This window comes from Pteronotus mesoamericanus, unplaced genomic scaffold (assembly GCF_021234165.1).
Source record: "Pteronotus mesoamericanus isolate MK-2021 breed Mesoamerican mustached bat unplaced genomic scaffold, CSHL_Meso_final contig_27, whole genome shotgun sequence".
NCBI classification, from domain to species: Eukaryota; Metazoa; Chordata; class Mammalia; order Chiroptera; family Mormoopidae; genus Pteronotus; species Pteronotus mesoamericanus.
In genome coordinates, this window is record NW_026555115.1 from 3595967 (window position 1) to 3611424 (window position 15458).

Here is a 15458-nt window from a genome sequence, read left to right on the forward strand (position 1 = left end):
CATCAACGGGGCGTTTGTGTTTGTGTGCTTGTGGAGGGGTGAGAAGAGAGGATGGAAAATGTGAATTAAAGGTTTTTCAATGAATTCCTTCCAATTCTATGGCCTTTTGATTTTTGTATTTTAAATAAATTTATCTATACCTCATTAGAAATGTATCTTCAAGAAAGTAGAGTTGCTGAATGAAAGATTTCAGAAAAATATATTAAATATTGTTATTAAATTTTCTGTATTAATGTTATTTTAATAAACTGGTAAAGATGTTCATATTGTCCTTATTTTTAAAATATAAATTGCTAAAATTGTATCTTATGGAAAAATATGGAAATTTTTTCTTGAACCAATTTAAAAATTGTATTTAGTTTAATTGTAAATTATTTCTATCCAGTACTTAAGAAACTTTGCAATCCTTCCCATCATTTCAATGTACATAATGCATTCAGTTCATTTTTTAAAATACTGTTATACACTTTTTAAAATTATTTGGCCGTTTTCTAAACTAACTTTAAATAAATAATTGGTTTATTCCCTGCACGAATTAGCAATAGCTGGTAGCACAAATTTCATGTCATTCTGAGAGTGTTATATCACTTTTGTATTTTAGAATGAGGAACCTGTGTTTTCTAGAGATGGCAGCAAATTCTTTATGACAGTTCCTGTTAAGCAAGGAGGCCGTGGAGAGTTTCACCACATAGCTATGTTCCTTGTTCAGGTAAGTACTTTTTCTATGGCTTGGTTACATTGATATCATGTTCATGAAGGCCTGATTCCTGTGGCACTCTAAACCTACAGTTAATGCCTGTGAGTCCAGCCATATACCCAACTTGGGGACACGTTAGAAAAAGGAATCCTCATCCATAACCTTAATTCAGTCTTTTCCTCCCTTCCTGCCCCCCAAAAATATAGTCTCAACACTGAACAAAATTTAAGGAGCTACATATGTATTCTGTGAGTTGAAGACCTTGGGATATAGAAATGAACAGTTGGGTACTTTTCAAGGGCCAGAGAGAAATATGGAGAAGATTTTTGTTGTTGTTATTCATCAACAAATACATATTACCTATTTTGTACAAGTAATATTTTCAAGGTTTTATAAAGTTTTCAATTACTTGAGTAAATATAAATTGAACATTTTATATTGAAATTATGGGTGTACACCTACTGTGTCTATTACATGCTTGACTTATTTCACTAGGCAAGTAATAATTAAAGTAAGTTTGCAATTTTGACTTTCTAGCTTTATTGCCTAGGACACAGTAGGGGTATAGCCATCAAAAATTGAATAGTTGAATAAAGTATGGTATAACCACACAAGGAGATACATTGCAGGATTATATTTTTAAGGACTTTCTGATAAAAAGAGAAGAAAATATTTTTTCTCTAGACTTCAATTGAATATTAATAATTTATACAATTTATTTAATTATAAAAATCAGTGAATTAACAAGTGGTAGTTTAAATATGACAAGGTTAATGAGTCCATTTAAATAGAATTGCCAATTACAAATATTCATGAGAAATCAAGTTTCTTTTAAATCCAAATAAATTAACATCATAGTCTCATAGTTAAGAGACAACTTATAAAGATAAAGCATTGTGGATAAATTGGAATTTTCTATGAGAGTTGTACAAAAAAAGCTAGCTAAGGATCAATTTCGTACCTACAAAATATACAGTAAATATCAATGTGACAAAAGGTCTCTAACCAAACTATAGACTTTTATGTTCTTATAACCTCTAATTCTTGTGCATATCTCAACCTTTTATTATCAATATGTATATTTACATTGTGCAGCTTAGTGTTTAGAATTCGCAAAGACCTGTGTCAATAGCTTAATATTAAAAACTTTTCCAAAGTCTGGACTATTAAAATAATTGTCATGTTTTAACTTTTATTTTAATAAAAACTAAAATAAATAATTTGGAACATAGAATCTCCACAGTAGAAATGTAGATTAATTGTCCACAGTGTATCATTGTTTGGAAAACAGGCTGAAGACTAATGTATAGTATGATCTTATTTATGTTCTAAATAAATGTATGCATTTATATAAGAATAAACATTTTGGTGATTCAATATCCAACTATTCAATAATTATGCCAGACTGGTGGGATTAAGGAAACTTTTCCTTTTACGTGAACTGGTGAAAGCTTCACTAGCAAATTGCTTTACCTGATTCATGTTTGCTAACTAATAATAAATTTTGTCATTATAAACACCAGAGAAACATTTGGCCTACAAAATAAATCACTTTCCAAGCCTTACAACAGACTGTGACATCTTATTGAATCTTTAAATCCAAGTATTTTATGTTCAAGAAGCTTTTTAAAAGCCCAGGTCATCAAAATTACGTGGAATTTTGAATATTTTAAGATATAGTGAAGGGTAAGAAAAGATGTATAACACATCTTTACACTATATACAATTCCAAGATGTACAAACTATTCAACAACTTAATAAGAGAAATAGTGTCTTTAAAAAAGTATGGAATTGGGGGAGGCTGTTGATGTGGCATGTAGAAATTGAGGTGTTTATGCCCCTAACAGAAGTTTCTTTGTATGTCTTGGCAATAAATAGCTTCTGTTCCTCAGTCTAACCATCCTGACATGGGTCTAACTCATTATTTCTGAAATGTTCAGAACAACTTCATAGAACAGACGTGTTTATTTTGTTTGTCTTCTATATGAAGATTATAGAAAAGCTTTCATTAAAATAGAAAACATTTTGATTTATTCTGGTTACATTTCAGAGAATTTGTGCTTAGTACCATTGATAAATAAACATGGCTGCATGATAATTTATGAATATCTTGACAATATGACTAAAATTAATTTGCTTTGTTACTGAATCAGAGGTTAGTGCTTAGGTTAATACAGTTTATAACTATGTTTACACATATGCATGCATGCACACAAAATTTAGGTAAATACTTCAAATCACCTTAGCTGAATTTTAATAGTTTACCAAAAAAGCTCTTTTATGAATTGTATATGATTACTATATTGACAAACATAGTATAAAATTGGTAAAATTCTAAACAAAGTGAACAAATGAGTAAAATCAAACACAATCTCATCACCCCACACTCACACTGTCTGTTGGTTTATATATTTCTAAGACCTTTTTATATTAAAATATATTATTTTCTCTTAACAGTTATAACCAAAACACATATCTAGGATTGTAACATTAAAAAATAATTTATGAACATTTTCTCACATTATTTACTTGTTTGTAATTTTTGTTTGTAATATTATTCTTAAATGTGATTTTCAAGTTGTTCAACATTTCATCAAGTGACTATGCTATACTGTATTTAATTATCATTAATATCATTTCTAATATTTACTTATAATTTATTCAGATATAAACATTTTTATACAAAAATACTTATTTTTTGATAAGAATTCCAACAAAAATATATCTGTAGATGTCAAAAGATACCCAGACAAAGCGTATGTGTACATCCATGTAAATTTGCTTAGGTTTAGATTTGAAGTGCCAAATTGGCTCTCCAAAAACAGTATAATAGATTTCAGTCTAAAAAGTAACATTGATGGCTTTTATCCTCTTTTTCTTCCCTTGACGTGCTAGAAGATTCTACTTAAAATTGATATGCTCAGAAAGTGAGAAATGACAGGAAGAGAACTTGGCAGCTGGCAGTCAGGAAGACCCCCATGATGCTTAGCTATAGTACGTCATGCTTAGCTGGATTTGAGAGCTTAACAGTTTCAGACTATTTTCATTATAGAAAGTGATGATTTGCATCACAAATATTTTAGTTTTTCCTCATTTACAAAAGTGATTTTATTAAACTAATTACAAAAAATGAAAAATAGAAGGAATTCATATACTCTCCTCCAGTCTTCTTATACTGTAATTGTAATTTTATGCAAACTAAAGTACTTCATCATTGTATTTTACATTTAAATTTTAAACTAAAGTCTGCTTTTCCCATAATGCTAAATAAATTTGAAAAACAATTTTTAGAATATTAATATTTAGTTGACATAATCATTATTATCAGTGTTTCATTTAGTAGCAATTTGTTGTAATTATTGATGTCACTGTACATCGCATTTATATTATGAATCATTTATTTAGTTTTGATTAAGATAACTAGAATTTCTGCATTAAAAGTTAATATTTCTGAATATGTATATAGTTATGAATATTTCTAGATCACTTTCAATGAAATTTGGGTAAAGAGAATTTGTGAGCATTTTCTCTACCTTTACGTATTTTATAAAGATAATAGTAATAAAAATAAAAACTGGCTTTTTCAAAAATCTATGTACCTAAATTAATTGTTCCTTTGAGTAAAATATGCAGTATTAATATCAGCTTATGTAGTTCCTAAATCAAACAATAATACAAAACTTCTTTTACCTCACATCATCGAACTTTAGATCACTTCAGATATTTTCCCCTTCCATTTCTTCCAAAGCATGCCTCACGTGACTCCTAACTTCTGAACTTCCACATCTGAAACTATTACATCCTACACCTTGTAATGCGACTCACAGTTAGGAGACAGGTTTTTTTCTCAATGACATGGCCACCTTTTTTCTCAAATATGGCTTAAGGGGCATTGTTTCAATCTTGTTAAGTGGTTTGGATTCACGAGCATAAGCAATTGCCTTGTCATCTTCTAAAATTGTGTTAAATGAAAAATTACATATGTTGGTGAATCCATTCATTTTCTCTATGTGGCAATACCAAATTTGATCATGAGAGATGATTTCATTTGAAATAATTTTGAATGCCATTATTCATTACAAATACTGCAGGAAAATAACATGCCCTTGTCCATAATTTTACCACCTAATCAACCCAATACAATTTTTCATTAAATTACACTACTGTATCTGATTAAGACATTGTCTGAAAACAATTAGTTCACCTTATGTGATGAATAGACACTAAATTAAAACATGCTATTTTTAAGCACTACAATGTTTCTCTTATCTAGAAGCTCTAAAAGTTAAATAGAATACAATGTAAAAAATTTGAATGAACTGTGGAAACAGGTAAAAATCACATGCAGTATTAAACGTTTACTGATACCAATATATTTCCAATTTGTAAATAGAAATATATAATTCATTTTTAATTTTAGTAAGACAAAATCTGTACCAATTAAAAGAGAGAAGTCTGACGTCTAATGTCCTAAATAAAAACACACTTTCTGTGTATCCTAGATTTTCAGCTCTCTTTTGAGAATGAATGAAATCACTGGTTTTACTGAGGTTTATTCTAAAACTAGAAGTAAAATGAGTTCAATTTAAAGTTTATTGCCCTATTGTCCTTGTCAAAGTTCATTGTGGTTTCAAATTCATAATCTGTTTTTCTGTTCAAATAAGTGAATATGGTAAAGATCATAGTATTACAGAAAGAATATTACTTTGGAGTGAAAATGATTCTTCCCTGTTTTGTTAAATTCTCTTGCCTGTGATTGTATATCTGCTGAAGGTTGATGGAAAACAAATTGAGGTACAGGCAAGCCCTCATAAAGAGACTCAAGTCCCTTCATATTCATTTTGAACTTACTGGTTGTCTACCATGTTCTGATTGGTACTGGGATTATGTACCTAGAGTCAAGATCAAACTTATTACGCTCACTGCTAGGATATAACCCTTTGTATATTAATGGAAAATAACTTAAGTCTTATAACTGTAACTACATAACTATCAAAGGCAACCTATGCCAATATGTTTGAAATGTTCAAACTTATTCCCCATCACAGATTTGCCCTGGTAGAGAGAACATGAGCAGGGAACTTAAAAATATTTGAAGTAAAATTGCAAGGTTGTATGGTTGTTAAAATTGTTTTCAGCAAGAGTTGTTTGGGTTATAGAACTAGAAGCATAATTTTGATCCTATATACATCACTGAGGTGAATAATATGCAAATTTTATTATTGAAAACATTTTGTTCAGGCATTTTTCAATGCATAGGATTTTTACTCATGATCACTTTTAATGCTGCCACTCTTCTATGTTTAAAACACATGCGCGCTAATGCACACACACACACACACACACACACACAGACACTCTCACACAATTCCCTGAAAAACAGAAAATATAAACCACCAAGAAATCCTTGAACCAAAAGCATTTCCAGATATGTATAACTATAAAACAAAGTATACTTTTTAATGTTGTGAGATATTTTTCATCTTGAAATTGGGCACAAAAGATGTATTAAAACCTTAATATCTTAGTATCATGCCATTGGCTCTTTCAGAGAAGGATCTGTAAAATGACTTTTGAACTCCATGTCCATTTGGAAAGAAAAACGTTTCATGTCTCAGAAGTTATGTTTCAACTTTCAACACTTTTATTCAGCAAATACTTGTAAGATGCTATGATGCATCAGAGAGTATATAAAAATGAGGAATTAATATACTATTTATTTGTTGACCTTAAACAGCTAGATGTTTAGAGTAAGGAATAGAAAATTTAGAAAGATGTCAAAACACCTGTGTACCAAGACGTTGAAATTTTTTGAAGAAAAATTCTAATACTACATATACATAGTAGAAAATAGAATGTTCTTTTAGTTTCTTCTTCTAGTAGCATAAGAAAATAGAGAATTTAATAAAACTTTCTCACATCAAAAACGCTAGGCTCTAAATATATTCTATCAAAAATGTATTTGAAGTGTTACTGAGCTAATGGATTACATTCTCTGAAGACAATCCAATTAAAGGAAGAGCATGAGAGGTACAATCATAGAACTTAATGAGCTAGAAAGCAAAAATAAAGGTGTGTGACAAAATAAATAACTGGTTCTTTGCAAAAGTAATTAAACCTAATATGTGTCAAGGTTAATTTAAAAAGTGGACAGCCTCCAAAATGTAAATAATAGAAATGAGGATGTATAATTTCAGATTTAAAAATATATTTTAAAACACTATGAATATCTCATGGCAATAAATTTTAAAACTTGAGAAATAGATAAATTCTAGGGGAAAAATAAAACCAGATCTGATTTTGGAAACAGATTATCTGAATTGTCCTATATTCTAAGGAAAATGAAATCAGTGTTTCAGCATTTCTTCACATCAGGCACAGGTGGATTTTAAATGTGGGTTCTGCCAAATATCCAAGAAGGACATACAAGTTTGTAGAAACTCATTCAGAAAAGAGAAGAAAATGTTTCAGTTCATTTTATTACACATGCATTATCTTGCAACCTAATCAAATGAAGACTGTATGAGAAGTGTCAATTCCAGGTCAGCCAAAAACAACTAAACCAAATACTGGCAAACTAATTTTTCAATGAATTAAAAATTTAGTAAGTTATTTTTCAACACAAAAAAATCCAAATTTGTTTCACTTTAAATCCCTGTGCTATAATTTACTACATTTGCATCTACATGCAAAAATTATAATGATTCTAATACATGTAGAAACAAGATTCAATAAATTCAACAAAATCCATATTCAAAAAACTTAGAAATTTAAGAACAAAGGCAACACCTTTAAGCTGAAAAAGACATTCACCAAAAGCTTAGCTAATTTAGCATGATCTATAGGGAACATTACTAACATTCATTTTAAAAATCAGTATTGAAACAAGCAATCAAAATAAAGTATGTTGAATGTGCACAAAACTATTAAAAATATTATAGTTTTTAAAAAATTACTACCTAAGAACAAGAGGCAAAAAAACTTGGCAGAGAGAGTCTTCTCTTAGAATACACTTGCAAAGGGAAATGTGGAAATTAGTGGCAGAAATTAAGGACCCTACCAAGAAAAAAATATATTAAATATCAGAGTACATAAATCTACTCCTATGGTGTCATCTTAGGGTACGCTTTGGAGTAATATTTCTTAGAGTACTAGTAAGAGTACTCCTTAATGACACTGCTCCTTAGTGTACTAGTAAGAGAACTCTAGTGAACCACCTAATCATTCATCATCCTTATGCAGCTCTATCCTGAAAAATCCAAGGTACTGGTACATACCAAAATATAGCAGTCAATAGACATGCAAACTTACTATATGAGGAAAAAAGACTGTAGAATAAAAATATTCAGTATATAAATACATTCCTCTGTCTTCAGAAAAAACTATGAAGCAGAAGAATAAAGTAAGATAATATTCCAAAAAGAATTAAATATGGTTAAATAAGCATTTGTAGATGTAAAATTATCAAATGAGATTTTCAAAACTTAAGAATGGCTTTGCAATGTAGAAGTAAATGTTGTAAACTAAAAAGTGACAAAGTTCAGGAATAAAATTGAAAACAAAACCAAAAATAAATTAATGAAAGGTGATCAAGGATAAAAAGACATGGCTGACAATGTGCTAACTGCTATCAAGAAAAGAAATATCAGCCAATAGAATGAAATGAACTAAAGAAGTAGGAGGTTCAGAGTTACATAAAGAAGACAGGAAAGGAGGTACACCTGATATTTTATTGGAATTCTTAAAGAAGATAAATAAAACAGTAGAAGAGAGACAGCATTTAAAACCATAATGTAACTTCTGGGCCAGGTGGTGGAGTAGGTAAATGCAGTGCTTACCTCCTCACACAACCATATCAAAATTACAACTACAAAACATCTGTCATTCAGAAACACCTGCAATCTAGCTGAACAAAAGTCCTTCAACTAAGGATATAAAGAAGATGCTACATGGAGAGACTGGTTGGAAGGGTAGAGATGTGGAACATGTCCATCCTATACCCACATGTGGCTGTTAAAAATTGGGAAGGGTATATCAGCTGCAGGAGTAGCCCTGGAGGAACCAGGGTTGCCAGCCCCATAGCAGAACCCTAAGAGTGCTGGGAAGAGAAGTCCCCATAATGTCTGGCTGTGAAACTTAGCTAAGTTATGGCTTGAGTGAAAAAGAGGACTGCTGAGTCCCAAGAGTCCCTCTTAAAGGACCTACACATAGATTTATTCTGACTCACTTATTCTGAGCTTCAGTCCCAAGGCAGTAGTTGGAAAGGCATCAGGGACATAAAGAGAAGAAATTAATTGTCCAGCATTAGAGCAAGGGTTACAGAAGCAGCTTTCATCCAGAGAAAAGTGCTGACAAAGTCATTGTTCTTTTGCTGAGACCTCCCCCAACCATAGGCAAGCTCTGTATCTGAGTCTCCAACAACCTGGTTAACAGGGTTTGCCCTACCCTGGTGATTCCTCAAGACCCCCATATCATTCAATTTTTGGACCTGCTTGAGCAGCTTCTAGTGGCTTTTCCATATAAATGGTCTGTCTCAGTTCATGTTGCAATCTTTTCTAAAGTATCTCAAACAAGCAGTGTCTGGCCTTGGTGTGCCTCATTCATCTTGCTAAATGGCCCCAGGCCTGGCACTAGTGACATCTGGCCTGGCTTTGCAGCTTGGTCTTTCTTGAGCACCCCTATCCCAGCACAAGTAGTAGCTATTTGTAGTTTATGTTTGTGTGATCCTGGCCTGTACCTCCTGGGGGGCCCCAGATCCAATGGCCAGCTTCAGAACATTTTGAAGCACAAATCCACTATTTACATGGGCAACACACTCAGGAGGTGAACTCAGCAGGCACGAGAGCCATGATTAAATGAACCCTATTTTGTGGGGTCAGCTGCTGCATAACAGAACCTCCATATTGGTCTCTTCTAGTCCTCAGAGATAATAGGGCAGGAGGTAAATCCCTCCCATTGATGTGACAACAACAAATATTGCTCAACTACAACAGGAAGGTGCACACAGCCTACACAGAGGGTGCACCCGAAGCACCAAGCTCAGATGAATAAGGAGGATATGCCACTGGATGCCACAGGACACCTATAAGGCCACTCTACCAAGACTGGAAGACATAGCAGTGCCACCTAAAACATAGAAATAAACACAGGGAGGCAGCCAAATTTTTGAGACAGATAAACATGTACCAAATGAAAGAGCAGAGCAAAAATACAGAAGAAGAACTAAACAAAATGGAAACAAGAAATCTTCTGGATTCAGAACACTAGTAATAAGGGTGCTCAATGAACTTATGAGAATAGTGAACTAAGTGGGAAGTTCAACAAAGAGATAGAAAACAAAAAAACGAACAGGCAGAAATGAAAAACACAATAGCTGCAATGAAGTATATTTTACAGGAAATAAACAGTAGAATTGATGAAGCAGAGAATCAAATCAGTGATTGGTAAAATAAGGAAACAGAAAACACCCAGTTGGTACAGCAAAAAGAAAAAAAGAATCCAAAAAAAAAAAAAAGAGGAAAAGAAAGATAGTTTTAAGGAAACTTTGGGACAAGTTTAAGAGAACCAACATAGGGGTACCAGAAAAGAAGAAAGAGAGCAAGGAATTGAAAACCTATTTGAAAAAACAGTTACAGTAGTTTCCTAACCTGGTGAAGGAAATAGACATGCAAGTTAGGAAGCACAGGAGTCCGAATCAAGATGAATCCAAGGGGTACTACAGCAAGACACATCATAATTATAATGCCAAAGATTAAAGACAAAGAAAGAATCTTAAAAGCGGCAAGAGGAAAGCAGTTAAATCCTACAAGAGAGATCCCATAACATTGTCAGCTGACTTTTCAACAGAAACATTGCAGGCCAGAAGAGATCAGCATAAAGTATTCAAAGTAATAAAATAAGGAGCTACAACCAACATTATTCTACCCTGGGTAGTTATCATTTAGAATCAAAAGACAGATAAAGAACTTCACATATTAGAGAAAGCTAAAGGAGTTCATCATCACTAAACCAGTAATACAAAAAAATGTTAAAGAGTCCTCTTTAAGCAGAAGAAGAAGGAGGAGGAGGAGGAAGAGGAGGAGGAGGAGGAGGAGGAGGAGAAGGAAAAGATTAAAAATAAAAATAATAAAATGGCAATAAATACATAATCTATCAAAAATTATTTTAAATGCAAATAGATTAAATAATTTAATCAAAAGACACACTGTGGCTGAATGAATTTAAAAAAACAAAAGAAGACACTTACATATACTGTCTATAACAGACTTTGAATTAAAAGACACACACAGAATGAAAGTAAAGGGATGAAAAAAGATAATTTATAGCAATGGAAATAATTAAAGAAGCTGGGGTAGCAATACTTACACCAGACAAAATGTACTGTAAAACAAAGTTTATATAATAAGAAACAACAAAGGACCCAGAAAGTTCACTTCTAGGTATTTATCTGAAGAAAATCAGAATGCTATATGAAAAAGACATATGTATCCCTGTGTTTATTGCAGCATTATTTACAAAGCCAAGATGTGGAAGTAACCTAAGTGTCTCTCAATAGATAAGTGGATAAAGAAATGGTACACATATAAAATGGAATATGGCTCAGGCAGTATGAAATCTTGCCATCTGCAACGACATGGATGAGCCTAGTGGATACTGTACTGAGTGAAATAAGTTAGACAGAGAAAGACGAATATCATATATTTCACTTATATGTGGAATCTAAAAAACAAAATAAATGAACTAGGAGAACTGAAACAGGCTCATAGATACAGAGAACATTTTGATGGTTGCCAGATGAGAGATAAGTCATTGAAAAAGGTGAAGGGATTAAGAAGTACATATTGGTATTTACAGAATAGTCATGGGGTTATAAAGTACAACACAAGAAATATAATCAATAATGCAATAACCATGTAAGGTGTCCAATGGGCACTAAGTTTATTGGAGGATCACTTTGTAAGTTATATAACTGTCTAAGGACTGGGTTGTACATCTGAAACTAATATAATATTGTATATCAACTGTAATTTAAAAATGAAAAATTATTTTTAAAAACTCTATAAACCAGAACAAGAAAACCAGAACAAGAAAAATATTCAAGAAACAAAAGACAACGTTAGGGGGGAGGTAAGCGCATTAATACAGTTACTACTATGAAGATAACATGTAAAACTAAAATAAAAACCTAACATTTTAAAATATTTTAAAAATTATAAAAGAGTGCCTGGAAAAACAAATTATTAAACAATATCCATGATAAATAGAAAAATATCTTAGTTTTTTTAAAAGGTATCAGTTATAGCAATAAATTTAACTTTATTTATATTCAAAAATTAAAAAAAAACATTTTAGATTGGCTCATGAAACTATTGAAACAATTCATCAAGTTAATCACATTAGAGAAAGCTAAAGGAGTTCATCATCACTAAACCAATAATACAAAAAAATGTTAAAGAGTCCTCTTTAAGCAGGAGGAGGAGGAGGAGGAGGAGAAGAGGAAGAAGAAGAGGAAGAAGAAGGAGAGACAATTCAATCTTTCATTCAAAATATACATCTAGAAGAAAATGAGGTATAAATGCTAAAATCTTGATACCCGACAAGAGAGCTTTCATTCACCAAAATAACAAGAAGACCAAAAGAAGAAACTTTATAGTACTCAAGGGGACAAGTTACAAAGAAGATATCATATCGTTGCTGCAGACAGTTCAGTAGCTACTTTTATAAAGTGCATATGCACAGAAACTACTTTGTACTTGAAACCTTATTTTGCCATTCTCAGTCCAAAGTGCATCAACTGGACAAAAATTAAGTAAAGCTATAGATATAGCACAACTTAATATAAATACACACATATATATGTACAAACACATCTAAATAAGAAAATATATGACCTTTTTAAGTGTATATGGGACATTGACAATCGTTGAATCTACATTAGATCATTGAAAAAGCTCAAGTTCTACCAATTAGAAATTATATGAAAGTATGTTATAATCACAATGTAACAAGTCCAGAAATCAATAATAGATTTATTTAATGAGTTTCTAACCGGAAAATTTTAAAAAGTAAAACCAGTTAAACAAATCTTTGGAGAATTCAAATAAAAATTGCAAAATTTGTAAAATAGTAATAATAAGAATAGCAACACTCTATATCAGAATAAGTTTTCAGAATAAAAATAGTTCTACAAACTTAAAAATGAAAATGGAAGAATGAAATGAAAGGTATTGAATTTCCAAGACAAATAGCTATAAAATTATTAACAAAAATGACATAAATATAAACAAATTTGAAGCACAAGTAATGTAGATTATACACAGAAAAATGTAGAACTAATAAAAAAGCACTTACTCTTTGAACACACACACATGGGTGTGGGGGAGAGAGAGTGATAGATGGGGTGGGGGGAGAGAGAGAGAGAGAGAAAGAGAGAGAGAGAAAGAACACATGTGGACCAAATGAAGAGAAAAAAAAAGAAAACAAACAAGTTAGAAATGGCTAGTGGATACTTCTTTCCAGCATCTTCTTGCCTGCAAGCTTTATTTTAAGAAATCAGCTGAGAGTCTTAAGGGAACTCTTTTGTAGTAACTGTCTTCTCTTCATGCTTTAAGATTCTCTCCTTATCTTTAATTTTGGGTAATTTAATTATGATGTGTCTTGGTGTATTCCTCCTTGGGTCCAATTTCTTTGGGACTCTCTGAGCTTCCTGGACTTCCTAGAAATCTATTTCTTTCACCAGATTAGGGAAGTTTTCCTTCATTATTTATTCAAATAAGTTTTCAATTTCTTGCTCTTCCTCTTCTCTTTCTGGCACCCTTATGATTCAGCTGTTGGGTCATTTAAAGTTGTTCCAGAGGTTCCTAAACCTCTTCTTATTTTTTAAAATTTCTGTTTCTTCATTCTATTCCAGTTGTATGTTTAGTTCTTCTGCTCCAAATCATTGATTTTAATTCTGGTTTCCTTCCCTTCACTGTTGGTTCCCTGTATATTTTTCTTTATTTCACTTTGCATAGCCTTCACTTCTTCCTCTGTTTTGTGTCCATACTCAGTCATTTCTGTGAACATCCTGCTTACCAGTGTTTTTAACTCTGTATCTGATAGGTTACCTATCTCCTTGTTGCTTAGTTCGTCTTCTGGAGTTTTATCTGTTCTTTCACTTGGGTCATATTTGACCCAGGACATGAGTTAAGGGGGGGGAATGTTGGTGGGAGGGGGATAAAGTGGAGAAAGAAATAGGACAACTGTAAAAGCATAATCAATAAAATATACTTAAAAAGAACTCAGACATACCCAAGAATTCTCTGGAAAACTAGAGGCCCAGAGAGCTTCATTGGTACATTCTATACAACACTTAAAAAATAAATAATACCAATAGTATACAAAAAAAAAAAAAAGAAAAGAGAAAAAAACAAAGGACATTTTAATAGATCATAAGAGAGTATTTTGCAGATGTCTATGTCAATTAACTTGAAAATTTAGATGAAATGAACAATTTCATGAGACAATGTATAGCAAAAGCTGTCCCCATGAGAGATAGCTTAAATTGACTAATGACAGAAGATATAGAATGGTGTTACAAAAAAACTTCACCAAAAAGCAGCAACAGGTCGACATGGTTTTGTAGGTGAAATTTACCAGACTTTGAAAGGCAATGCCAACACAATTTAAATTGTCCTACACATGAATTTTCTTTATAATTGACTTAAAGCTTTTCACAAAATGTAATGCCAATTACTGTTTTTTAATGTAAATGTATTTTATACATATATAAAAATTGTTGAATAACTGCCTAAATGATAAAATACTTATGCCTTAAACCAAAAGCCAAAATAGTGACATTCCCATTAAATTTTGGAACAAGGAAGGATGCATGATACCCCCTCTGCTATGTAAGATTGTTTTGGAGGTATTAGTCAATGTAAATTCAATGAGAATAAACAGACAGTCATAAGATTTGGAAAAATATTTAGTGAGATAGCAGGATAAATACTTACCATACAGAAGTCAATAATTTTCTACATACAAACAATAACCAAACAGAAGTTATAATGAAAGGTGAAATAACACAGATATTGAAAAAATCTGTAACTAAAACTGTGTGGTACTGAGACATGAAAAAACAGAGACTAATGGGACATCACAGATAGTACAGTAACAGTTTCTGGTACGTATGGAAATTTAATATGTAATTAAGATGGTATTTCAAAATCACGAGGGAAAAATGAACTTTCTAATGAAATAATTTTGCTAAAACTAAGTATCTGTTAAGAAAATAGTAAGAATAATTCCATACAACCACTGTAACTCTAAAAGATCAAAACTCTAATATTAAAAAATAGAACCTTATATATAATTAGAGAAAAACATCAATAAATTCTTTGTTATCTTGGCTTAAATAAAGCCTTTTAAACTATGCACCAACACCTAGTAACAATAAAAATATTCTGGTAAATTTGATTATATAAAGATTAGAAAAAAACTTTTTGGGAGAAATAAGATACTGTAACTAATGTAAACATAAAATAATAAAGATAACCTGTTTTCAGCTCCTATTTCACATAAAAGGATAGAAATATACAAAGAACTGTTAAAAAATTAAGGAAGGGGAGGGAGCAAGCCTAGGAACATGAATAGAGGTGACATGGGAGGGGTTCTGGAGTTTTATCTGTTCTTTCACTTGGGTCATATTTGACCCATGACATGAGTTAAGGTGGGGAATGTTGGTGGGAGCAGGGGTGGGATGGGGCAGAGGGAGCAATCG

At 31.8% G+C, this 15458-nt stretch overlaps 1 protein-coding gene across 1 annotated transcript in view; it reads left to right on the forward strand.

The window, feature by feature from the left end:
* The window catches only part of DPP10 (dipeptidyl peptidase like 10), a 715542-nt gene that overhangs the window by 647158 nt on the left and 52926 nt on the right, over positions 1-15458 (forward strand). The window contains exon 13 of the mRNA XM_054574986.1: positions 602-709. Within this exon, the coding sequence (XP_054430961.1) occupies positions 602-709 (108 nt within the window). The remainder of the gene's footprint in view (positions 1-601; positions 710-15458) is intronic.